The 25,839-nt window shown below is 49.2% G+C and overlaps 10 protein-coding genes across 10 annotated transcripts; 6 read left to right on the top strand and 4 right to left on the bottom strand.

The window, feature by feature from the left end:
* Window positions 1-687: 687 nt before the first annotated feature.
* On the top strand, window positions 688-1,734 carry N7473_008336 (zinc-binding alcohol dehydrogenase family protein; the record flags this gene model as incomplete). The annotated part of the gene is made up of 1 exon (XM_057154276.1): window positions 688-1,734. The coding sequence occupies one exon, from the start codon at window positions 688-690 to the stop codon at window positions 1,732-1,734; it is 1,047 nt and encodes a 348-aa protein (XP_057008614.1).
* A 555-nt stretch (window positions 1,735-2,289) lies between these two features.
* On the top strand, window positions 2,290-3,161 carry N7473_008335 (putative short-chain dehydrogenase/oxidoreductase; the record flags this gene model as incomplete). The annotated part of the gene is made up of 2 exons (XM_057154275.1): window positions 2,290-2,487; window positions 2,553-3,161. The coding sequence occupies 2 exons, from the start codon at window positions 2,290-2,292 to the stop codon at window positions 3,159-3,161; spliced, it is 807 nt and encodes a 268-aa protein (XP_057008613.1).
* A 150-nt stretch (window positions 3,162-3,311) lies between these two features.
* On the bottom strand, window positions 3,312-4,169 carry N7473_008334 (uncharacterized protein; the record flags this gene model as incomplete). The annotated part of the gene is made up of 1 exon (XM_057154274.1): window positions 3,312-4,169. The coding sequence occupies one exon, from the start codon at window positions 4,167-4,169 to the stop codon at window positions 3,312-3,314; it is 858 nt and encodes a 285-aa protein (XP_057008612.1).
* A 704-nt stretch (window positions 4,170-4,873) lies between these two features.
* N7473_008333 (uncharacterized protein) lies at window positions 4,874-6,207 on the bottom strand (the record flags this gene model as incomplete). Its single annotated transcript, XM_057154273.1, has 2 exons — window positions 4,874-5,704; window positions 5,764-6,207. The coding sequence occupies 2 exons, from the start codon at window positions 6,205-6,207 to the stop codon at window positions 4,874-4,876; spliced, it is 1,275 nt and encodes a 424-aa protein (XP_057008611.1).
* Window positions 6,208-6,235: 28 nt separating this feature from the next.
* On the bottom strand, window positions 6,236-8,323 carry N7473_008332 (putative potassium/sodium P-type ATPase; the record flags this gene model as incomplete). The annotated part of the gene is made up of 4 exons (XM_057154272.1): window positions 6,236-7,655; window positions 7,710-7,804; window positions 7,861-7,987; window positions 8,046-8,323. 4 exons carry the CDS (start codon window positions 8,321-8,323, stop codon window positions 6,236-6,238), a joined length of 1,920 nt encoding a protein of 639 aa, XP_057008610.1.
* A 1,132-nt stretch (window positions 8,324-9,455) lies between these two features.
* On the top strand, window positions 9,456-11,100 carry N7473_008331 (putative exosome complex subunit Rrp46). Its single transcript, XM_057154271.1, has 2 exons — window positions 9,456-9,987; window positions 10,060-11,100. The coding sequence occupies exons 1-2, from the start codon at window positions 9,532-9,534 to the stop codon at window positions 10,471-10,473; spliced, it is 870 nt and encodes a 289-aa protein (XP_057008609.1). The 5' UTR covers window positions 9,456-9,531; the 3' UTR covers window positions 10,474-11,100.
* A 790-nt stretch (window positions 11,101-11,890) lies between these two features.
* Window positions 11,891-13,840, top strand: N7473_008330 (putative NAD+ kinase Utr1; the record flags this gene model as incomplete). The annotated part of the gene is made up of 1 exon (XM_057154270.1): window positions 11,891-13,840. The coding sequence occupies one exon, from the start codon at window positions 11,891-11,893 to the stop codon at window positions 13,838-13,840; it is 1,950 nt and encodes a 649-aa protein (XP_057008608.1).
* A 1,469-nt stretch (window positions 13,841-15,309) lies between these two features.
* Window positions 15,310-19,454, top strand: N7473_008329 (CAZyme family AA3; the record flags this gene model as incomplete). Its single annotated transcript, XM_057154269.1, has 8 exons — window positions 15,310-15,496; window positions 15,609-15,770; window positions 15,830-15,946; window positions 16,002-16,423; window positions 16,516-16,648; window positions 16,698-17,201; window positions 17,251-17,802; window positions 17,851-19,454. 8 exons carry the CDS (start codon window positions 15,310-15,312, stop codon window positions 19,452-19,454), a joined length of 3,681 nt encoding a protein of 1,226 aa, XP_057008607.1.
* An 848-nt stretch (window positions 19,455-20,302) lies between these two features.
* On the top strand, window positions 20,303-21,028 carry N7473_008328 (uncharacterized protein; the record flags this gene model as incomplete). Its single annotated transcript, XM_057154268.1, has 1 exon — window positions 20,303-21,028. The coding sequence occupies one exon, from the start codon at window positions 20,303-20,305 to the stop codon at window positions 21,026-21,028; it is 726 nt and encodes a 241-aa protein (XP_057008606.1).
* Window positions 21,029-21,727: 699 nt separating this feature from the next.
* Window positions 21,728-22,734, bottom strand: N7473_008327 (GAF domain-containing protein; the record flags this gene model as incomplete). The annotated part of the gene is made up of 4 exons (XM_057154267.1): window positions 21,728-21,838; window positions 21,908-22,405; window positions 22,524-22,625; window positions 22,732-22,734. The coding sequence occupies 4 exons, from the start codon at window positions 22,732-22,734 to the stop codon at window positions 21,728-21,730; spliced, it is 714 nt and encodes a 237-aa protein (XP_057008605.1).
* Between the last annotated feature and the right edge of the window lie 3,105 nt (window positions 22,735-25,839).

The following is a 25,839-nucleotide window of genomic DNA, read 5'->3' as shown; positions in this document are numbered from 1 at the left end:
TATCGCTTCATCATGAAATCGTACTGTAAATATTGATGACGTCATAGACAAGAATTCTGCCGATGTTAGTCGCTAGCGTGCTATTAGGTGCTATTGGGCGTATTATTAGATTATCAAGAAGATCGAATCAATAGGCAGATTGCTTATGAATTCGCCTTAAATTAGTCAGAGCTTGTTCATAACTACCGAGGCAACTAGAGAGAAAGAGAAAAAGGTAACTACCCGTCGGCTTAAAGTCTCCCCGGTTAATGGGGTTTTCATCGTCGACTGTCGGAGGATGCCCAAATAGTTAGAACCATTTTATGACTTCTAGCATAATTCCACCCCATACCAAGTGGGACGTTCCTTATTCAAGAGAAACCCTGATTATTCATCCATGTCAGTATGAACTGATTCGGGTTGCAGAGACTTCTCGATCCAGGACTCGGCAGATCGGCCAGAGACTATCTGGAAAAGAAATCGGCAAGGGATCCACCAGCCCACCGCCGCTTGACTAGAAACTTCGTCATCGAAGACGGAGACAGCTCCAACTTCGGTAGGTCATTGATTTGTCAGGGCGTCTTCCTGCCATTTTGTACAGTAGTTTCAACTCTAAATCCGAGGCATTGAATTACTTATAACTGCTCCTACTTCCCTCCCGCTCTCGTATTTTATCATCATCAAACTCACAATTCCACCACATTCATCATGGCCACTCAAAAAGCTGTTATCGTCGTTGAGCCCAAGAAGGACGGTCTGGTCACTGACCGGCCCATTCCCACTCTTCGCGATGACTATATTCTCGTCAAGACCGTCAGCGTCGGCTTGAACCCTACCGACTGGAAGCACGTCGCCTACCTTTCTCCCCCAGGAGTTCTGGTTGGCTGTGACTACGCCGGCGTGGTCGAGGCCGTCGGCAAGGACGTGAAGAAGTCATTCAAGAAGGGAGACCGTGTCTGCGGCTTTGTCCACGGCGGCAATGCCGTCCAGCCTGAAGACGGTGCTTTTGCCGAGTACATCGTGGCCAAGGGCGATCTGCAGATGAAGATTCCCGAGAACATGAGCTTCCAGGAGGCTGCTACCCTTGGTGTCGGCATCATCACCGTCGGCCAGGGTCTTTACCAGAGCCTGAAGCTGGCTTATCCCACCGAGCCTATCAAGGACGCTACACCAATTCTCATCTACGGCGGCTCGACCGCCACTGGTACCCTGGCTATTCAATTCGCCAAGCTGTCCGGCTACAAGGTGATCACCACCTGCTCCCCACGCAACTTCGATCTCGTCCGCAGCCTCGGCGCCGATGCCGTCTTCGATTACAAGGATCCCCAGTCCCCCGCTGAGATCCGCAAGCAAACCGACAACAAGCTCAAGCTTGCCTTCGATTGTATCTCTGTCGAGGCTAGCGCCAAGTTCGTCGAGGGAGCCATTTCCACCGAGGGTGGTGATCACAGTACTCTTCTGAGTATCAAGACGGAGCGTGAGAACATCAACAGCCGCCTCACTCTTGGCTACACTGCCGTTGGCGAGGCTTTCAAGTTTGGAGATATTCCTTTCCCCGCCAAGCCAGAGGATCGGGCATTTGCCGAGAAGTGGATTGCCATTGCTGAGCCTATTCTCGCCCAAGGAAAGATCAAGGTTCACAAGCCTAATGTGGGCAAGGATGGATTGAAGGGTGTTTTGGAGGGGCTGCAGCTGTTGAAGGAGGATAAGGTCAGCGGAGAGAAGCTGGTCTACAATGTGTCCGAGACCCCATGAATTTCCTAGATTAATGATACTCCTAGCCAAAAGAATTAAATTACATATGTATTTCAATAATCTCTTTTGCTCCCTCTGTTAATTTAATTGATAGCTCAGATTCCATCTATACAGTAACCCTTCACATAATCATACGCTCGAGTTCCCCGCGTCCAATCTTCCGCATAATGTCCCTCTGTGTTTATGTTGCACAGTCCTTAGAGGCGTAGTTTACCAAAAATACCTTGATATTCGAGAAGTTAATCGAAGGGAGCAAACCTGACCAAGCTCTCAGTGGACCCTGCCTTTTCCACACTTTCTGAATATGGTTTAACCTCCACCAGTGGCGCAGAAACCTCGGCAGTCTGCATTTTTGACTCACGAACCAATCAAAGTCCTTATTTCAGCCCCTCATCGCCGTATTGGGTTTAGTCTCCGCAAAGTAGAGATGCATTCGATGACAGACATACGGAGTACACTTTGCTTAAGAATCAAGAATCAAAGCAGAAGATATAAATAAGAGAATCCTCCTCAGTACAGTCTCTTCTCAACCGCTTTCTCCAAAACTTCCGCACCATGCCTTTCGCCTACAAGAAGGTCCTCATCATCGGCGCCACCTCCGGAATTGGAGAGGCGCTGGCGGCCAAACTCGTTGAGAATGAGACGCAGGTGATCATTTCAGGGCGACGAAAGGACAACTTAGATGCGTTTGTGCAGCGCCACGGTTCCGATAAAGTTAAGAGCAAGGTCTTTGACATTATGAAGTTGGACCAGGTGAGTTGTCCATTTTTCGGACTGAAGTAGTCGGTTGAAACGCATCAATTAACAGTAAACAAAAGATTCCTCAATTCGCATCCGAGATCATTGCTGAGAACTCCGACCTTGATTGTGTGTTCGTCAACTCGGGTATTCAGCGGCCCTTCGACTTTTCCAAGCCCGAATCTGTCGATCTAGACATCTTCGACCAGGAGCTGGTCACCAACTATACCGCGGCCGTACGTCTTGCAAAAACTTTCATTCCACACCTCCAAAAGCAACCCACCCAAACAGCCCTCGCATTCACCACTTCTCAAATGGCCCTTGTTCCAATGATGCGTTGCCCGAACTATGGCGCTTCCAAGGCAGCTCTGCACCATTTCATTCTCGCTCTGCGCACGCAGCTGCAGGATGGTCCCGGCAATGTGAAGGTGTTGGAAATCTACCCCCCAGCTGTGCAGACTGAGCTGCATGATGCCAAGCATCAGCCCGATCTGAAAAATGGTCATCTTATCGGTATGCCTCTTCAAGAGTTTATCAACGAGGTCTGGGCTGGACTATCTGAAGGTGAAGATCAGATTGCGGTTGGTTCGGCGAAGGATATCTTCAATCACTTTGAGGTCAAAAGACAGGAGATCTATCAGCAGATGACTGAGATGTTGTCTGGGTTGATCAAGCAATTCCTGCGGTAGATGCTGATGGTGGTATGTCTTCTGAATTGTATCTGTAGTTCCCAAGCATAGCAATAGCAACATCTCCAAATTTTGCCATTTTTGGAGGGTTTCTAATTTCATCCGTTGTCGTTGGGTTTCGATTGAACATTATACCAAGCCCGAATTCTCTCAGGTCGGCATGTAGGAGTTCATTGGTGGATATGGTATTCGCGAGACTTCCTTGCCCCTGCAAGCAGCCAAAATTAACGCACCAAAGTTGCCAATATCGTGAACACGGGCCCTTTCCATGGCATACGAATATCCATGTAACGAGATCATTGAATCAGGGGACTCGGAATTCAGCTCAGTCCAACTATGATCAGAAGTAGCATCCCAAAGAGCCGTACGGATATCAAATGGCAATGAGTCCACAAACGGAGTCCGAACAGAGTAGTTCCTTGTCTTCAAAGAATGTGCACTTCGGATCATCAAGCTCACGATAATAGTACGCCGGACACTTTCAGCAAACAACCATGCCTGTCGTGGAGAAAGCGTGGAAGGCAGCAGGACGGGTGCTTGCTCCCATAATCTCTTAGCAAGTTTTTCCAGCATGGCACTTGTAGTCTCGGAATATTGAGTTAACGGATCCCGATCCAAAGCCAGGATACACTGAATGAGTATCAAGGCTTGTGTACAGCCAAGAAGCTCCTCAAATGTAGAGGAGCGAGCTATTTGACGGTGAATTTTGTTTGACTGCGTCCGAAGCAAGCGAAAGATATCGCAACTGTCTCCCTGTGGGTCATGTTGGGCATAAACTTTGCAGATAGCGTGAGTATCTCGGATTGCAGCGGGGAGACCAGACTTGTAAATATCCGGATGTATAAAATCAGTCTTGTAGCCTTTCACAAAAGCCGTTGGGTATTCTCGTAGGCCATTGACAAGAAATCGGATAGCAGATTGATCATATTCTTTCGCGATCTCCAGTGGCAAGGGTGCATATATCTGATACTTCAAGCCTCCCACTCGACGATCGGATAGGACGTTCATTATCATGCTTCTCCGAGTATCACGCGTAACAGTCAAAGGAGCGTTGGCATATTCACAATCGCGTCCTCGGCTCAAACATCTGGTACACTTAGGCCAACGTTGGTCGCACCGCCGTTTACCCTTGATGCAGGCTTGACAAGAACAGCGTAGAGTTACTGGTTTCAATTTATCAGGAGACATGAATTATGAGTAGCTTCAATTTTCTCCAATGGAAATTGACAATTGGCAGGGGAAGAAGTCGAAGGAACAAGTAGTGAGCTGCCGTCAACCGCCCTGCCGACGATCGGTCACGTGATGCGACTGATCTGTATGTCACATCTATTCCACCAGCTATTGATTTCAAGGCTTTGATTTGTTCTAAAGGTTCCCCTTGCTATTCTAACTGGAGGAACACAGTCCAGCACTGTGCTATGCTTTCTGAAAGGATCAGCCGATTAGGGTAATCTAGGCTTTCTAGGAGACCAACCAAAATATGCCCTCATTCTACTACTAGATAGTTCCACGTTAATCGCGTTCTATCAAGAATTTTTCATCACAATCTTCAAATTCAGCCCGATTCAACAATTTAGAGGGCAATAACTAAACAATAAATAACAATAAGGAAGAATTCTTCAACGTTTCCGAGTGAGTTGGAAATTTAATACTATCCTTGCACCCGATTCCATGTTGAATGAATCGGGGTATAGCTTTCAATCTCATCACCATCACTTCAACTCCACACTTGTATTTGCACTCATCGACAGCGGTGTTGGTGTATTCAAACCAGCCCGAGTCTCTGCATCTTCCAAAGTAAGAATAGCATTCTTACCACTTCCAATACCAAAAGCTCGCTTGAGAGCCTTCCAGCTCTCCACACAAAGCAGGTAAGTAGCTGTACAGCCAAACACGACACCCCACTCCCAAGTAATAGCGTGATGCTTGAAAACTAGCTGATTCACGACAGGAAGGTATATCACGGGAAACGCAACGACAAACCCAGCCATGACAGCCCAGAACAAGAACCGGTTTTGCCAGAGAGTTGGGAAAATAGAAAGACGCTGTGGGAATCGAATGGGATCCATGTTGAATAAGGATCGCGAGAAATGTTTGACTTCCCAAGCTGTGACTAGTAAGAGGAAGGTTAGGGTTGCGTATGTTGTGGCGCGGGCTCGGAAGACGGTGTCGCAGGTTGGATTGTAGCCTTGGTTGCATCCATCGCCTAGATCTGAAGTGCCCGTTCCGGCGGCGTAGATGACACCTACGAATGCGACGAGACAGAGTGAGCCCATGAATGTTCCGTAGATCATTTTGTCGATGATGAGTTCGCGGGTGAATACTCCGACGCGGAGGTTGTGGGGTGGGCGGTACATGATGTCTGGTTGAGACTCTTCGAGGCCTAGGCCAACGGCCAGGAATGAGGATGTGACTAGGTTTGCCCATAGGATTTCGAGTGGGGAGAGAGGGAAGACAGAGTCTCCTCCGGTATCTTTGAAAGCCAGGGCAATGAGAAGCAGAATTACTTGGGCAATGTTCGAAATGAGCAAATGCATAAGAAACTAGGACCACAAGTTAGCTGATGGGTCCATATATTGCGTGGTGAGGTTGCAGATCATACCTTCTGAATGTTGTCAAACAATCTTCTTCCCTCTTCGACTGCCTTGACAATCGACGAGAAGTTGTCATCCGTGAGAACCATATCCGCAGCCTCTTTAGCCACGTCACTCCCGTTTTTTCCCATGGCAATGCCGACATCTGCTCTCTTCAGGGCAGGTGAGTCGTTGACTCCATCTCCTGTCATCACGCAGAAAGCCTGACGGCGATGCATTGCTTCGACCATGCGGACCTTAGTCGCTGGACTGCAACGTGCAATGACCAAAGGCAATTCTTCAATCTGGTCAACTTCCTCATCCGTCAACTTATCAAACTCATCTGCAGCCATGACTAAATGTCTCGATTTTGCAATCGCAGAGACCCGATCGAGGATCCCAACTTCAGAGGCGATAGCCGTGGCTGTTTTGATATGATCACCTGTCAACATGTGGACGGTAATACCTGCCATCTGGCACTTGCGCACTGCCGCAGCTGTCTCAACTCGAGGGGGGGTCGTAAAGTCCAACAAGACCACCAAATTGCAAGTTCGATTCAGCGGCGCTGCGTGGGGAGACCTCGTTGTCATTATCAATAGATGATCTTTTGTAGGCTATGCAGAGAACGCGAAGACCTTCACCCGCCATTCTGTCTGCAGTTTCTCGAATAACACGTAGTTGATCATCGGAGCTTGTCAACGACGGTATGATCGCCTCGGGTGCTCCCTTGGTGTATGTTTCATTCACTTTCTCCCGATTATTCTGGTAGACAACTGTCATCTTCTTAATCGCCGAGTCAAACGGATACTCGGTATGCAGCTCTATTTCACGCCTGGCCATCACGGCACTCTTGCCAAAATCAAAGCGCATGGCGAGGACGTGGAGGGCAATTTCTGTGGGTTCCCCGACAGCAGTCCAAACATTGTTATCATGATGCACAGTCGATAAATTGCAAAGTGAAATAGACGAAAGAAAGGTATGCAGCGCTGGATGTTGGTCAATAGGGTAATTTGAACTCCAATCAATCTCATCCAGCTGGACTACTCCACTGGTTGGGTCGTATGGATCAGTCGTCTGGCGTACTGACAAAGTTCCAGCACCAGGGATCCATGCCGAACGGGCGATCATCTTGCCCTGAGTCAGGGTGCCAGTTTTATCAGAGCAAATATTTGTGACGCCACCGACTGCTTCCAAGCATTGCAGTTTTCGTACGATGACATTTCCCCTAGCCATGGCTTTTGTACCCACTGCGATCGTGATAGTAAGCACTGCGATCAACGATTCTGGAATGACAGCCACCGCCACACAGATTCCGTATATCAAGACTTCGCCCTGGACGTCCCACAGATTAACCGAAAAGACAATGATGGCCAGTAGAATCGCAAGAGCGAACAACAGCAGCGCAAATTTGCTAAGCTTGACCTGCAATGGAGTGCCGACAAGGCCGAGAAGCTTCGCACCGGAGGTTTTGACTCTCTGCAATGCCCGCATCAATGGACTTCCATCATGAGCACTTCCATTCTCTTGAAGAAGTTGCGCAATCTTTCCAACCTCTGTATTCATACCCGTGGCAACAACAACACCCAGAGCACGACCTTGAGTAGTGCTGCACCCAGAATATGCCATATTTGTGCGATCACCGATGGGAATATCCGGGGATACGAGTGTGGTATTAGGCGTCTTGAGGACCGGCAGAGACTCGCCCGTGAGAAGAGCTTCGTCCATGGAAGCATTCATTCCCTCGAAGAGTCGCAAATCTGCAGGCACAATGTCTCCAACGGCTAGTCGGACTATGTCTCCAACGACCAATGACTCGGCCTTGACGGAATTCACTCGTCCATCGCGGATAACCTTGCATACTGGTGCTGAGAGGCGATGTAGTGATAGGATGGTCTTTTCCGCTCGGTAGTCTTGGAAGAAGCTGGACATAGGGTTAGCTATATCTGTCGATAAAGAGGGGGTAGTGATGGCTTACCCCACGATTATATTCAGGAGAATCACGGCTGTTATGACTCCACCTTCGATGTAATCATCGATTCCGAAGGATAGTGCCATGGTTATGAGTAGAACCTGGGAGTGTTAGCAAGGAACCACTCCGCAAGGGTCCAACATAAGGGAAGACGTACTATAGTCAGACTGTTGGACACCTGCCTTAACAATATCCCCCAGACGGAGATGCTCTTGGCTTCCCTGACCGAATTTGGGCCATCCTTCTGGAGGCGCTCGTTGGCCTCAGCGTTAGAAAGTCCATTGCTGTGGAGAACGTTTAGCAGCACATAGAATGATGGGTGAATGATGATTGGCTACATACTTGAGGTCTGTTTTGAGGAGCTCAGCAATTCTAGCTGGCTCCAGAAGATGGGTATTCCTGATTTGATCTTCAAGACTTTGCAAGGGCCCAGTTGATGCGTGTCGGTCAACACTAAGGGGCAGACTATGACTGGTCGGCACCCGTGTTGGCTTTTCATTGGCGTCGCAGGGCTCAAAGCTTAGGGCGGCAATTCCCTGTGAATTCGAAGTGTACTCCCTTAGGGCACATATAGGAGGCTCTGTCGATTCCTCGACATCAGGAAGCGTCTCTATGCCCATTCAAGTATAGATGGAGGGAAGGGAAGGGGGAGGAGAGCGAAGAAACAGGAGACGTGTCACAGAAAGCTTCTTGTTTTTTTTGGTTTTTTTTTTTTCACGAATCTAATAAGCCAGCCGAAGATACCCTGTGTCACCAAAAAGGGGGAAGTCTTCTCCAGAGTGTAAATAGGTAAAGAGTGTTGGAAGAAGTAGGTAGTACGTGTTTATTTGTACGGTGATCTGGTCGGTATCCCTAGTTTCACCAGAAGAGGGGAAAGAGCAAGTCGTGATGCGGGGGATTCCTTGTCACCACCTCGAGCCACGATATCATTGGGGGTTATCTCCAGGCGGATGCTTGGCTGTTCTGATCCGGAACCCATCGCTTGCGACGATGCTGGTTGGCAACGCACAAAGCGGTCTTGGGGCCAAGGCTGAGCCTATCCATGATTGGGTGTACGGATGGTGGTGGCTTCTCTCCGTGCTCATCCCTGTCTATTTCTAGCCACCTCTGGCATAAATCTATCGTGAGTTGCTAGGTCTTATCGCTTCATGTTCTAGATTTCGCATTCTTTGGCTGTATGGTATCGAGTTATATGCAGTTTCTAGTGTCAGAAGACATCTTTAAACCAGTTTGACTATTGTTTGTTGGTGTTGTTTGGCCACACAGCCGTGGTTTCATGGTTCCGAAGTCTCCATGACTGCATCGACTTGAACACTTTGCCAACCTTTTGCAGTGCCACGTTCCAAGATCTCGGCATGTTGAAAATCTTGTCGCGTGGTCGTAATTAGTTTCTCGGCAGTAGTTTCAACACGCGGCCAATCACCAACATCTAGACTATGGGTTCGGATGGACTGCCGACGTAGTAAACTGGTAATAGGGCTGGGTATACATCACCTTGTCAATAGAAGACATCGAGGTTATATCCAAGACACACAGCTAATATAATGCAAAGTTTGTGGTACCTAAATTGGCTTTCAGAAAGTTATTTATCGTGCACTTGAAGATTCATGCAGGTAGATGTAGCTCTGGAATTATTGTTAGCGCCAAAAGCGCCAAAGGTAGACCTATAGACTCTTTTTATGACTCAGGGGTATCTTGTATTTCTAGTGACCAAGAGAAGTATCGAATTCTTAGTTTCCATCAAAAGACAATCGATTGTGAAGTACTCTCTTGGAGCAGTTGTGTCAACACAAATGCTGGACTCTCAGCCAATTAGCGTGCGGCCCGCATGATCGATAAAAAATCACCGGAGCTCCAGCGCCGTCAACCCTTCAAGATCACCACCACCACTCATTGCAAACCCCACCACTCTCCCCGACCGCTCTCTCCATCGCCCGTCTCACACAAAATGGTCGGTCCAACTGCGTCACTCTCCAACTTGAGCCGTGCGGACGGCTCGGCATCCTTCAAATGTCCGACTACTGGCTGCAGTGTGCTGGGCTCAGTCAATGCCCCCATTGAGCTCCCAGCTCGCCGTGATGCCCTAAAACCCGAGGAAGCAACCGTCGAAGTTTTTGTCAAGCCTGGAAATACCACTGCTGGAGTTGGTGAGCGCTATGTGGAGGGCATTCTGCGGACGATGCTGCAAAAGGTGATCCTCGGGCGCGAGCGTGGATTTGCTCGGCGCGGCGTGGTCATTACACTCGCAATTATCGGCGGTGATGCGGTAGAGCGCGGCGATTCGGTAAGTTCAGGGATATATTTCTCTTGACATCCTGCAAAGCCAAGTGAAGTCGTTATACTAACTTGACCACAGTACCTTACCCTCCTGCCGACCCTCCTTCAAACCGCCTTGCTCGCCTTGCTCTCCGCTGCCGTCCCCATGTCCATGACCTTTTCCACTGCACTGCTGGCTGTGACCAAATCAGGTGACATTATCAGCGATCCCTGTCCAGTCGATGCAAAGACCGCCTCGTCCCTGCACGTGTTCGCCTTCTCCTCCAAGGGCCACCTTCTGCTCAACGAAAGCCAGGGTCGATTCGATTTTGACACCTGGGAGTTTGTCCGAGAGCGCGCATACTCTACCTGCCGGGGCGCCATTGTGGCTGGGTCTGACGGAGATATTGCAATGGGCGAGGAGGGCGAGGAAGGTCGTGCTAATGGCTTCATCCGCGAGACTGTGGAGGACCATCTGCACCGTGACTACGCCTGGAAGATTGACTCTGCTTGAACATAAAGAGTTTAATTATCGCGCGAAGAGGATATACAGCTCGGACGACCACAGATATTGGATTATGGTCCGCAGCTGGCTGGGCAGCCCGTCATCCGTCCTCTGCTTACTCTGCCCAAGCCTTGAACTTCCCCCGCAAGTCCATCGATCGGATGTGGGCGCCGAGGCTGGGGTGACTTGGGTGGCTGCCCGTCACGCTCAGTCAATGCTACTATCGCCTGACTATCACTGCATGTACGAGGACTTTTACGGGCATCGAGATCAGCCTTGCATTCATGGTTGTTCTACTTCATTCGCTGTGCCTAGGTGGACATAGGAGGCTCGGCTGACCCCCTGATCGAGCAATCAATCTTACTCAAGTAGCACACGAGAAAGTGAGGATCTGCGACCCCGATGTCAATAGGCGACAGGATTATGGAGACCGAGCTAGGGCTCCGATCAGGAAGCGGTTCTCAAGCCCTCCGTCCCTGCTCGCGGCTGCACTGTACCAATGGGGTGGACACGGAGTCGCCCACACGGGGCCATGCTTAGGTAGAAAATAGTAATGAGACCCAACTATTGAAATAGACCTACTCCTCTTCCTGCTTCCTGGTTAGCGCAATTGCGCTGTGTGAGATTAGATCATTGTAAACGTGGGGGTGTATAGACAGAGTCTCTCCAGCGGGCTAGCGGCTTCTCGTGTAGAAACTACTTATGCACCAGGACTGTTTCTGTGGATAGTCCGTGATCTGTGATCTGTGATAATGCCCCGAGCGTTGGCATCAGCTATTAATAATTTGTACTACCTTATAATCGAGATAGTGTCATCATTTTCGGCGATAAAAAGCAATTTATCCGACCGCTGGACGTGGACTCGGAAAAGCTCAGAAATTTTGTGCCTTTCAAGTTTCGACTACCTAACTGGGGAGCATCTCCTTCTTCTCCGAGAAGTTGATAACAGGAGAATCTTCATTTTCACCTCATCTCTCTGTCACTATTTCTAATATATGACCCTGTGTGACCTTCCCATCATCACATCAGTCAAACTCGCCAGAGTTTCCCGCCCCACCGATCGGAGCACTCTCCCCCCCAGTTTATCCGGCACGTCCTCCGTACTCTGGTATCCCTGTCGGCAGATCTTAAAGGGAAGAACTAACGGTGGAAGACGGTAGAAAAGTTGGAACAACTACCATTATTCCCCAAAATCGGGCCCCGAGGCCCTGCGCGACCCACGGGCTATTGGTACCTCCACACGAAGTCCAGAATTGGCTTGGTCTCCTGCGCTTCAGGAAACTTGACTCGTCCTGGTCCGCAAACCCCGTTACATCCGCTCCCCGGGTTTCGCAACTTTCCCCCCTCGAGCCCTCGACTTTCCTGTCATCCTTCGCTTTGAAATCCTGCCGATAGCCAATCCCAGCCCACCTCTGCCCATTTCCCTATGGCGTCGCCAGGCAGTGAATCTCGCCGATCTGACATTCCCGCGACGCTACCTGCGCTTGACTCGAAATCCTCGTCTCACGTATCCCCGACAACTCCAGCAACGGCCAGCGCCAGGACCAGCGCGAGTGCCCCACCTCCCCCATCTGCTTCAACCGTCGGCGCGGCCCTCCTCCGCGATTATGCCCTTCATATAGAACCTTCCCAGACACACAACGAAATTCCTTCTCATACCCCCGCTCCGCAAGCGCCTGGCAGTGATATGCTACCTGCGTCGAAGAACGGTCTTCCCCAGGAGGAGACTGCTGGCTGGTCACTACCCTCTTCGACCATTCGTCGCTTCCGCCAAAAGTCCATCTCCGGACCCCGATCATTGTCCACCGACTGCATACCTCGGCAAACCATCATGAAGGCCTTGGCTTCGCGCCCATGCCTGACTAGCAATAACACGAATTCCCCTTTCACAAATCCCTGGTCCGGTCTTATTGCCAATGGCACGAGCGAAGCAGCGTCGTCGCCGCCAGACGACAAGGAGCGCCGGTCTAGCAATGCCTCCTCTCAAAAGTTATCTACAGCGCTGTCCAACTTGCAACTAACAGGTTATTTGGAGCGGTCGCCCTCGACGGCACGCTTGATGCTTCAGTCCCCATGTTACTTCCACCAGCGGTTTGACGATGCCGTTAATATCAAGAAGGTGCTCGAGGAGATCGCGGATGACGAGTGGTTGTCTCATTCACGGCTAGTCCAGACGGCAACGGGTGTCCGCGAGGTTTCAAAACAATTGCAAAGGCGGCCGATCAAACGTGCCGTACGAACTATCATGATCGTGACCAAAGCACGAGACAATAGCCTGGTCCATCTGACACGCGAGCTGACAGAGTGGTTGCTATCAACCCCGCGGTATGGAAGTGACCTAGGCGTCAATGTCTACGTCGATGCAAAGCTGCGGAATTCCAAGCGGTTCGACGCCGCGGGTCTACTCCAAAAAGAACCGCGATTCGCACAGATGCTCCATTTCTGGACCCCAGATCTTTGCTGGACCTCGCCGGAGAAATTCGATTTGGTATTGACGCTGGGTGGTGATGGCACTGTCCTCTTTACTTCCTGGCTCTTCCAGCGTGTGGTACCCCCGGTGCTCTGCTTCTCACTTGGCAGCTTGGGCTTCTTGACGAATTTCGAATTCAACGAATACAAATCGCATCTTAATGGTGTTATGGGCGATGTTGGAATGCGCGTCAATTTGCGAATGCGCTTCACATGTACCGTGTTCCGGAAAGACCGGAGTAAAGGTGCGGAGGCTGGTGCGGTAGAGGAGGGAGAGCAGTTTGAGGTTCTGAATGAGGTGGTCATTGATAGAGGCCCTTCTCCCTATGTGTCGAATCTAGAACTCTACGCCGACAACGAGTTGCTGACCGTCGTCCAAGCGGACGGTTGCATCTTCTCCACCCCAACCGGCTCGACTGCATATTCTTTGTCCGCTGGCGGCTCTCTCATGCACCCATCGATTCCCGGCATCCTTCTCACACCCATCTGTCCCCATACCCTCTCATTCCGTCCCATGGTCCTCTCAGACTCTCATCTCCTCCGCATCGCTGTCCCCAATACCTCGCGGTCAACCGCTTACTGCTCGTTCGATGGTAAGGGGCGTGTCGAGCTTCGACAAGGTGACTACGTCACCGTCGAAGCTAGTCAGTACCCATTCCCCACCGTTGTCTCTGACAGCGGCGAGTGGTTTACCAGCGTTCAGCGTGCTCTACGCTGGAACACCCGGGGTGCCGTTCAAAAGAGCTGGGATGGTGGCGATGGCGAGGCCGGCGGTGCCGAAGATGACTGGGACATCGATACCGATGCTGGATTCACCGGTACAGACAGTGGTCTCGGTCCCAGTGAAGATGGAGACTCCCTGTCGCCAAATCCCATGCGGCGCCAAATGAGCTTGTTGAACATGTGATATGTACCCATCAACACGCTCATCAACTAAATAATCTTGCCATGATCTGATGATATACAACGCCTGACGTCCACCGCAGCTTTCGTCAGCGTCTCGTTCCACGACATATGCAATACTGGGGTTTCATTCTGCCATGACTATTTCCTACATAGATTCACGATTTCTTTTTTCCGGGTTACTACCGCGCGCCTTGTCTAGAGAAAGCTTAGCGGTCTTTACATATAACTTTCGGCCACGCCTTGCTTATCTTCTTTCTTATCTTTTTTGGGGGGGTTACGCTGGCTATGATTAGACTGTCCAGTCTCTACCTGTTGCACTAGAGATTTTGCTTGTAGAGGGCGCTTGGTGCAAGTGGATTTGCTATGAATGGGAAGAATGAATCATGACTTGATTGGATTTCTTGAATAAATGTTGAAGAAGACTTTAGACCTCGGCTGTGCGAACACGATGATAAACACAGCATCGCGGTTAAGACCAATGAACAACCCAGTTGATCCCATTCCCTCGTCTCTTTTCAAACAAATTTAGCTCTAGCAGCTTGGCATAGCAAGCCACCACGACCTGAAATTATCAAAGAGGCTGAGAAGCAAAGCTAGATGTAAGATGAGCGCTGCAGTGGAAGAAGATGCCGACCCACAGATTAGGACGAATTCTGGGGGAAAAGATAACTAGTTGACAAAATTCCTTCAAGTATACCATGCCATATTCAGACTAACGCGCATTCTAGCGTGCATGGGTTCTATTTCTATTGGAACCTGTGTCGGTACGCCTTATCATCGGGACCTGAGCCACGCAACGTGTCGAATTTGTCGATACACAACAGGAGCAAGGGGCAATGGGACCAAGAACTGTAGCGACTCCAGTGTTCCGTAAACATCCCCTGGGCCCTTAAAACTGATCAACCATGAGATATCTTGATATCCCTTGTGGCCTGCGTATATTTTCTTCACACGATCTCCAATAGGCTAGTCTAAAGAACATTAGAGCGGCCAAGCAATCAAAATTTTTTCCAGTACATACCTGCAGTAACATGGAATTAGGCCTAAGCGGTATAATATCAGAATCAGATACACCAACAGGTCCAACACGCACTGCTGACTTGCATCAATGCCAGACTGACTTTTCCACCGCTAACCAATCCATTACGAAAACACCATCCTGGCACCCATGCACGCCCCACACCGACACCGACCCCGACTGGCACAAGTACAACCTGATATCGCGATTCGCTTGGCGAGGCCAGCCGACAAACGAGATACTAGCCATTTTAGTTCAAGATCAGTATGTGTTGGCGAGCTTGGTCTTATCCTTATTAGATCCATCCCGCTTGTTGATTCTTTTTTTCCCGGCTCACGTCCAGTCCTGTCCAGTCCACCCCGCAGACTCATGAACGAGCACCGTCGATAAGATTACTGTAACGCTTTTCCGCAACGAGTCGTCACAAGGGGCAAAGGGTAAACGCAAGCGCAATGTCGACCACCGACGCAAGGGGCAATGTGGATAATTACCCGACACTCAGTCTTCCCTTTGAGGACATGAGAGAGGAATATGATGTTGTCGTTGTAGGATCCGGGTATGGGGCCGGTGTAGCGGCGAGTCGAATGGCTCGTGCGGGAAAGAGTGTTGCTGTGTTGGAATTGGGATGGGAAAGGAGACGTATGTATGCCTCTGTCTAATTTTCTTGTATCGCATTTCATCTGCGGGATTGATTTGTTTTTGTGATGTTGGTAGAGCTGCATTGACATGTCCAAGCTGAGATTTGATATAGCTGGTTCATTCCCGAGTACTTTCTCTCAGTGTTTGAGGGAGATGGGTGTTTCGGGATGTTCGTCCGGGAATTCGTTCCTACCGAATTGGATATCGTTTGAGAATCCTACGCAATTGTTTCAGTTGTTTATGGGGGATGGACAACATGCTTTTTCTGCGCATGGTAGGGTGGAACTTTTCAACTTTTCATAATCACGGATAACTAACTCGAGAATTTCGTAGGACTTGGAGGATGTTCATTGATAAATGCCGGTGTTTTTCTCAAAGCAGACGAGGTAACACTGAGTACGAGTCCGTGGCCATCAGAAATCAGGAACCATCCATCAGAATTAGAGGACTGTGAGTATCCTTCTCCATCATATATTTAAAAAACCCCTCTAACAGATTGCTCCAGACTACTCTTGCGCAGAAACTATGCTCCAACCATCCCCCTATCCCAAGAACTACCCAAAACTAAAAAAGCTAGAGCATCTCCGACACGAATCAAAGCTCCTAGGGAAAAGCAAAAACTTCTACCGAACACCACTGACCATATTCTTCCACGATGGACGGAACAATGCCGGTGTCCCGATGCAGGCAAACCGTGGCTCTGGCCACGAATCTACAGGTCTCAATGATGGATCCAAGAACTCTGTGGCGGTAACATATCTCGCCGATGCCTGGAATTGGGGCGCCGAGATCTTTTGTGGATGTGAGGTGCAGTATGTGGAAAATTCGGCGGATGGAGTTGGATATACGATTCACTTTTCGTGGCATGGACCCGGGAGGTCGAGTTTCAAGGATGATTTTAAAGAGCAATCATTCTGGATTAAAGCGGTAAGTGCCAATGTTATTTTTCCCTTTGTATTGGCTCGGTTCAGCGTACGGGTTGTGGTGATGTAGCTCATCAAGAATTTTTTTCTGTTTAGAAGGAATTTTGTTTCCTAGGAGCAGGGGCGCTAGGTACTACTTCTATCTTGCTCAGATCAAGAGAACATGGGCTTTCGATGTCTCCACTCGTTGGGAGGAATCTCTCTGGAAACGGTGATCTATTGTTATTTGGTACGTATGCCACAGAGCAGATCCATGGCGGCTGCTAATAATGCTTCAGGTTACAATGGAAACAACGAAATCAACGCAATCGCTCGGAAACCTCATTCTCATCAATTAGATATGCCTGGGCCGACAGTCACTGGCGTGATCGATAATCGAAACGGCCCAGCTTCAAGAAACCCCTTATCTGGATTCGTTATCCAAGACGGTTGTATCCCGGAACCCTTCAATCCTATCATCAACATGATGCTCATCACGCAGACGATAAAGAGTCAAGCCTTGTCGGTTTTCACGAGTCCAATATCTGGAATTATGGAAATATTGGCTTCCATAAAGTCCTTCCTACTTGGTCCTTACGCCATCGGTGGTGCATTACAACGAACGTCAGCTTATCTTATCATGTCCCATGACAGTAATGAGATAACTCTCACGTTGAAGGATGGTCAGATTTGCTTGCGTGCACCCAAGGAAGGTCGGTCCAGACATTTCCAGTGGATAAAGGGGCTTTTGAAGGAGCTGTTTGTTCTTACGGGTGCCAAAATGGGATTTTCGTACTTTTACGGTAAGATCGGTTGGTAATATCACACGAGAAATGCTAACCGTAATTTCAGGTCGAAATCAAGAGGAGGTTACAGTCCATCTTTTAGGAGGAGCCAACATGAGTAGTGACGGAACAGGACAAGGAGGCGTTACAAATCACATGGGAGAAGTTTTTACTGGTTCCGGTGACAAAGTACACGAAGGCCTCGTGTGCTGCGATGCCTCAATCATTCCGACAGGACTAGGTATGCCGAATACGAAACTTTGTACCGCTTCGGGCGCTGATTTTGCAGGTGTCAACCCACTCGCAACAATATCCGCACTTTCAGAGCGATCACTCAGCTTGATCACCAAGAGAGCAGGCCTCACGATCGATTTTGAAAGCAGAAACGGCATTCTCGAAGCCAACAGCAAGCCCAAAATATCTCGAAGCCGCCATGATCCTCACATCAGCATCAGAGTAACATGTAAATCAACAGGCTGGCAGTTTACAGAGAATCTGTTTGGGTATTTCAGTGACAGATCTGGGGATCGAGATTTCTCGATTTCTGAGAGCTTAGGCAAGGGCAGTTCTTGTGCGATGCGAGTTCTGGCTACCATTCAACTTTGGCGTCAAGAAAAAGGTAAGAAACTTGAAAGGACCTAGAAGCAACAGATTCTGACATGAACAGGACTACTTGGGTCACAGTATCAAGGCATATGCACCGGGACGGTCTCGTGTCGTGCTTTATCTAAATCCACACTCCGAATTGTGAATGGAACAGTCGACTTTTTCACACCATTTACCGAGCACGCTGAAGCGTCGGGTATTCATTACCACCTAGATCTGATCTCGGTAGAAGGTGTGCAGTATCAGCTTGAGGGACACAAAGTTATCGACTCAGCCATTGCCCTCTCTGTCAGCAAAACCTGGCAAGCAACAACAACCATCAATGTCAACATCACTCGGCACGACGGCGCCAAGGTTGGATCAGGAGTCCTTCACATCTCACTGGCAGATTTTCAGAAGCAGATGAAAACATTCCGCACTACGGAAGCTTTCAAATGGACACTTCTCTTCGCTTTGATCAGTTTTTTTTTCACTTTCGCGTATCATATTAGTCGCTACTTTTTCCGCCCATTCGTTCCAATGCGCTTCCCTCGAACATCGACACCGAAGAATGTCGATGCAAAGCAGCCAGTGTCTACTTCATGCAAGATCAAAGCTCGGGACGGTGTATCCACAATCTTGGACATATACGAGCCACATCCTTTGCAGGATCAAGCGGAGTCTTCCAACACCTCGAATCTTCCCCCAATCCTTTTCTTACCGGGTATCACTGGAACCATGACGACGCATACTTTGTTCGCTCTACCACTGCTACGCTGCAATTTGGTTGACTATTTCACTCAACGCGGACATCGTTGCTACATCTTAACTCCTCGATGGAGCTGCGATGCCACCGTGGCCAAGGAATCAACCGTGTTCGACACCCGTCTTGACACTGCCGCAGCGGTGCAATACGTTCGAAAGCACGAACCTCAAAAGCCATACGTAGTAGCCCACTGTCAAGGCTCTGTTTCTCTCGGCATGGCTCTACTGGATGGTACAATCAGACGTGATCAACTTCTCGGGGTGACTGCGAATTCAGTATTCATGAGCCAAGTGTTTGGGTACTGGAATTGGTTTAAAGGAAGAACAACCCTCATTATCCAATTCTACGAGGCCATCTTCGGAAGTTTTTTCCCGTGTGGAAGTGATCAAAGCAATGGCCTACTCCAGCGAATCCTCGACCAGATCCTTCGCTTCTATCCGGTCGGACACTCGCGAGATATTTGCACTTCAACATCGTGTCATCGAACATCATTCGCATTTGGATTATTATGGAACCACGACAATCTCGACGTCAACATCCATGAGAACATCCATCTATTTTTCGGAAATGTCTACACGAAGATGATGAAGCATTTGGTGCGTATGGGAACCAAAGGAGTCTGTTTAGATAATAATCTGCGACCACTGCTCTCAACGCAGAGCTTGCAACGGCTACGTGGGTTGCCGATTTTGTTCATCTCGGGTACAGACAATCAAGTGTTTGATCCGGAATCTACACTAAAGGACTACGAGTTGCTGCGACGACAATTTGGGGAGAAGTACTATCGCAGGTTTTTGGCGGAAGGATATGGGCATATCGATCCCATTATTGGGAAATCAGCTGCCGAAGATACCTATTGGAGAATGTTTGCTCATATAAAATGGTGCATTGAGAATGATGAGCTTTCAAGGACTGAATGAGATGCTTGAACTCTTAGTCTTCAGCCTTAGATAGCGACACAATAACTCATTTTGTCTATAATTGTCGGTCTGTCCTGCTCATGTAATTTTGTAGATATTCACATACTCCCTAGAGAGGGATTGGTAATACTAGTCACTACGAATCACGGTGTCTGACTTTCGGTAATGGTTCAAGTTAGGAAGGTACTCATAGTCCCATCTACTTCTGTCTACCTCAGACGTAATGATGTCAGCCGTATTACTTTGGGGGTTGGTTGTCAAGCGAACCTTAGAAGCTTAGGACAGCTCCATGGTAACCCCAGAACTATCAGCCCCACACGCCCGAGCTTCTAGAATCCGTCCGTCATAGGAAGGTGGACAAACTTCCTCTGTTCGAGAGTTCTGGCGAAACACCTGCTTCCCCATAAGGACCTCGTGTAATCAAATGTGTCATACATGGATGTAAGGGGCCTCTCGGGGGGACATAGAATGTGCGCCATATAGCTATTTACTGGACCTTCAATATAAGTGGGTCAAAAGTGCGCTATTGGCATTATTGCTTGTTCTTGTGAGACAAATAGAGCAAACATCACATGAACCACATGCCGATTCTCAATAGTGCAGCATCATTCCAATCAATATAAGGCGGAATGCTTGCGATTTGGAGGGGCCCTTGGTAGATCTAATGGCTAGGCAATACAATGTAACCTCGTCGCCGGCATTAACGATTGACTTTGCGGATCAAAATCTACTGAAACAGCGCGTGTTTGACCTTGATTAAGCGCACAAGCCCCCTATAGACAAGAGAGAATTATTTAAAGAGCGATAATACTCACTCTTAACCAGACAAGTACACCACAATCTCCAAAATGAAGACTCCATCCACCCTCTCCCGTGCTGCCCTCCTTTCCTCCATCTTCCAAGCCTCCAACGCTCTGGTCGGCCTCTCATGGAGTGTCTCCGACGTCCCCAGCACTGGATTGACGGACATTACTTTCCCAATTTCAATGCCTAATGCCAAACACGATTCTGGATACTACTACGCCCAGCAATTCAGCTTCAACGGCCAAAGCGACGTCGGATATACAGGCCTCCAGCCACGCCCGGATTCGAACGGCAAGTCCATCGTTCACGGCGTCTTCTCCAGCTTCGTCAGCGGAACTACCACGAGCGATAGTAACTGCACCCCTGGAGCTGATGGCGGTCCCGGTGTGAGTTGTGCCGTCGACGTTGCGGCTACTTATGACCATGGATATCTGCTCAGGATCCAGAACACTCAGGGCACAACTTGGACCGGAACTTTGGTGGATGCTGTTACTGGAACCGAGACTCATATTGGCTCTTATACGCTGCCGTCTGGCTCGGGTGGAATTACGAACTCGCAAGTTGGATTTGTTGAATATTATCCTTGGAACTCGGGCAGTCATGCGTGTGGAGAGCTGCCTCAGACTTCGGTGACTTTTGGTGCCCCGACTACGTCGAGTGGTAACGCTGGAAGTCTGGGGAAGCCTTATGAATATGGTGACTGTGTTGGTCAGGTTGGATTTTCGACTACGCAGAGCGGTACTGGTTATGAGATCAATGTTGGATTCTAAGCTCTAGGAAGGCAAGACGCTGGGGATGTGGCTCTTGATTTTGAATCTAAGCTGAGCTTGTGAATATTTTGGATTTCAAATGTCATGTACCTTGAATTATGAGATGCAGAGTATATTCAGGGGCAGAAACCGTCCATTATGGTTCAAAATCAATACCCTCAACTACTCGCTAGTATTGATGCTTCATGAACTGCCACAGGCTATTGTTTCGGTGGGTTAGCTTGACCAGCTAAAATAGTTCACGCTCAGACATGCGCGATGTCACTTGGCAGGGGTCTCAGGGTCCCCCCACACTGCAGATCTTGCGTTTCAGACGATCTAACCGACCCAGAAGGTAACATCTAGATGAAGCGTTCGTCGCAATTACATAGGCGAACGTTGCAGGATCGACCTCTTGGCGACGTCGCATACATGTAGCTGCTCAATTGCCGTGAAGGTAACATAACATGTTCATCGAATTATATACCACGCAAATGCACGATGCAAATCTCAACCCCTCAAATATTCACTGGATACCCTGTGGCCGTAGCAGGTTACATCGCATTCAATATTCGTCCCAAAAAGAACCCAAACTTTTGTCAGCACAAATTCCAACTCTCAAGCCCGAGAGCAAACCCTTTTACAATCCCAATCGTATCACATAACGCAGTTTCCCAGTATCTCATATAAACATTTCAAACTTTTGTTTTCTTTTGTTGATCACCAATCGCAGCTCTCGGCCAGGAGATCGGCAAGCTTCTCGAGGTACTTCTGGTCTTCCTCGTCGAAGCCAGAGGGGAGGGTGCAGTCGATGTCAATGATGGCGACGGTCTTTCAATTGCCAAATTAGCCTCGGTCCCACTTACCAATCGGCATATGAACAAGACGATAGGAACTTACCTCTCCGCGAATAATGATAGGCACGACAATCTCACTCCGGCTATCGGCATCACAGGCAATGTGACCTGGGAATTGCAATACATCGGGGACAATGACAGTCTTCTGGCTAGCGGCAGCGGTGCCACACACACCCTTTCCAAAACGAATCTGCTGGCAGGCGGGCTTGCCGTGGAAGGGACCGAGGAGCAAGATCTGGTCTTCGTGGGATGCGTAGGTCGTCGAGATGGTTACACCACCAAGGCCCGGTGCGCCGGGCAGCGGGGGCGAGGAAATTGGCGAGGCGAGAGCGGGGAACTTGTCATCACGAATGTAGAAGCCGGCCCAGTTGACTGCAGAAGATGGGGAGGGGAGAGCGGCGTAGGCGTGCCAGAGGAGGGAGGAGATGTTCGACAGGTTGCTGGCGGAAGAGTCAGTTCCTTGTTGCTCGCTTGATAGGGTCGCAAGGCGCAATTCAAGCGCATCGAGGTGGTCGCGTGATGTGGAGGTGAATGTGCTCACCTGACCTATTTGTGTGATACATCATTAGCTCGCTGTTTTTCAATGATAGTCTTGGGTACGGAAGTGGCCTATGGAGGTGTATGGAGATGTGTTGGGACCACAGGCAAGCAGCACTTACCCAATTGCGCTGTCCATCGAGAAGACCTTTCGCTTGGTCCAGAAGCTGTGAGTAGACCTCTTCCTTGGTCTGGCCGTAAAAATAGGAGGAGTCGGCGTGAGGCTAGCAGATGCGATCGAGTTAGCTTGTCTTGAGAGATCTGCAGCTCCGGCGATCAACGATCTCGCATCGAATCGCATACGAGCGATCAACCAGGTGAAGAACATACCATTGTGGCGTGTAGTAGGGAAGAATTGGATGAGACAAAGGTATAAGAAGGGATCAATTGCGCAATTCTGCGGGTGTGTCGTGCGAGGGAGTCGAGGAGAGTCTTGTTAAGGGACGAAGAGGTGCGGAATTGCAGAAATCGGAAGTTGGCCGGCGGGGACAAAAAGACGAACAAAAGCCCCTCCGTGACACCTTTGTTCTTCCCTCAACCTTTTTCTCCTTTGTCCGTTTCAAGTAATTCTTGATAGCACGGATATTCCCTCGACGCCTAGACAATAATCAGTCTTCCGGAGAGAACACAAATGCCCGTCGGACTCTTTGTCCACCGACCGAATCATATTCGTGAATTCCTCCGTCATTGCTGTTCATTCCATTCGAACGCAAGTCCGGTCAATCCCCCGCTCGGTAACCTTAAAGCGCCTCCATCCGGCAGTTCAAGGAAATCCCCTTTTACCAAACTTGAGCATCTCGCGGGGAGCCATGTGCCAATAAGCAAAACTCTCAAGATCCTTTCCCTCCGGGTCTTTCTCGTCTGGAAACTCTGTGGAGTCCCAACAGGTCTCAAAACGGAAGACTTCGATCACCCATCCCCTACATTGTCGAATACCATGCTTGCCCGCTAAAGCCCCGCGAACGCCAGGACCGTGGGCCTGTGTTACCCGGCGTGGGGAGCTGGTCTTTGCCCTCCTGGCTGGACCTGGACATCGATCAGCCCCGCGCCGAATGTGAGGCGCTTACGGATCCATCCTCTAGATCGCTTCCTTCCGTGGAAGTCCCGCGGTGCTCGGTTATTGGGATCAGAGGCCGAACTCGCGACCTGAACTCTCGATGTACTTGGTGCTTCCGGACCAGGCCGCGGATGATCTGATGGAACTCGACTTGAAGGATTGACTGCACCTGCCAAATCGATCGCTTCCTGATTTGGAACCGATGGGTGGTGTCTCCCGATTGGCGACCGTCAGCATCTAGAACCTTGCTGCCCTTGATCCAACTGTCGGAATAGTTGGGATTATAGAGTTGCTCCTGGATATGAACCTCGTCGGGAGTGATCCGGACGACGGGACCTTCCCGAACATGTCAGTACAGCATCAGATATCCGGTATAATTCGGGGGTACTATCCCACCATAGACCCGATGCATTCTATCGATTTCGTCATCGAAGGAGCCAGCCCCCCAAGCACTGCAAATGAGCTCGTATAGTCCGGTCAATGCGGCCAGCCGAGGCCCCGGGAATCTGCTGAGTGGGTGTATGTGAAGGCGATAGATTGTGAGGAGCAGGCCATAGGCTATGGCGCTTCCTAACAAGAACCAAGCTATCATTGTATGAATGATTATCCTTGAGGTTTCAGCTAACAGCAGACAATGCTTGACCTTATACGCTAGTCAAGGAAGATCAGAATTTCCAAGGCTGTGAACGAAGAGACGCCGTATAAGTAGAATAAGACACTCAGCCTCGAGCTTCCACGAGACTCTCACGCTATGACCCCGACTTTATGGGTGTGGGTGATACTGCATCCAAATCATTCCAGCATCATATTACCCAACGCGCACGGGCGAAGAGATGAAGAAAGCCCGGAATTTGTGGAATTAGACTCTACATTCGCTTCCCAGGGCTATCACCACTTCAGCCCAGGACACGGACCAACTTCTCATAATGTATTCACAGATTATCACGTACTAGGGCACAAACACATTTTCATGATAAACGATGTGTGATGGGTTGGCCATTGGCTGGTCAACTCTCCCACGCCACTTATCCATCGGAAACCCAAGATGACGAGCTTCTAGTCTTCCTTCTGGTGGATTTGATTGGCTATAATTCTTGTAGAATGGGACCAATCTTGAGTCTCACAGTTCCTTCCAACGCACAATTTTGATCACCGCTAACCTCAGTTATGAGGTGGGTGGGCTGTTTCTGAGACCGTAAATGTAGACCGCTATTTTGGTTCGTCCATCGTTGCCGAGCATTTATGATACATCATCTTCCGTCAGACGCCCATGCATCTAAAGGCTAACTACCAGACGTCATGCTGCATATGGTTAGGTTCGATTCGTTCCGCGCCTCAGCGGATTAGCTTGGGGGTCTGCCAATCATTTTAGGCATTCCTCAGGTTATCAGGTCTAAAGACATGCTACATAATAGTGACTTCTCAGTGCCCGGCCTATGATTATTGTGATCTTTTGAAAAGCTGCAGTGTTCTCATTCTTGGACTTGAATATTCCCCCGCTTTGTATTAACTTCTAAAGACTGTGGCATCAACACAGGTTACACAGAACTCATACGTGGAGGGGTGCGGGAAACTACTGTATGGACGCCGATCTGGGGACCAAGCCCCGTCGTTCAAAAGAGATGGCCAATTATAAGGAGCCATGTTCTATGTCGAGGACATTACTTTGCCGCTCTTTCTTTGGACGTGAATTTCATTGATAAAGTTGCATGAACTGTCACGATGGGCAATCCTTGTGCTAACATAAGGGTCTGATTCGTGCCTCGATACCACCCATCTACATGCGGGGATGATGTGCGTCGTAATCGGTACCTAGCTATCACGTGAGACGTCATAATTAGGTCGCTAGTTCTGTTCAAGATACTTTGAATCTACTTGACTAAATGATTTTGGAGACAGACAAACTACGAATAAATCGACCAGTCAATCTCCATCATTGTATTAACCGCCCAGCAAGAACAGGGCACTCGAATTGGGTAGAAGTTTATAAACAAACACTATCGAAGACGCCATATTCCATCACACAGATCAACAAAAAGACAAATGGAACATCCGATCTTTGTGGGAATCAAATACCCGAATCTTCCTGCTCGATTCCATATGTTGAGTCATATGCCGCCCAAGCAGCACAATTCTCATCAAGAGTCCGATAATCAATCAAATCTTTGATCTCATCATAACGCTCAATGAACTGCAGAGCAAATCCTTCCGAGGTGTGCCAACCAGTATGACAATGCATCAACCATGCGCCAGGATTTTCCGTCTCAAAAGCGATAAGCAAATATCCCGAACTCTCTAGCATTACCGCATCTCTCCGTGGAGGATTTGTATATCGTGGTCCCATCCCAAGGGTTCACCCCCTGAGCCAAGATGAAAAAATC

Source organism: Penicillium subrubescens (genome assembly GCF_028828155.1).
Source record: "Penicillium subrubescens strain IBT 31985 chromosome Unknown utg000005l_segment0_segment0, whole genome shotgun sequence".
NCBI lineage: Eukaryota > Fungi > Ascomycota > Eurotiomycetes > Eurotiales > Aspergillaceae > Penicillium > Penicillium subrubescens.
This window is presented reverse-complemented; position numbering and strand designations above follow the sequence as displayed.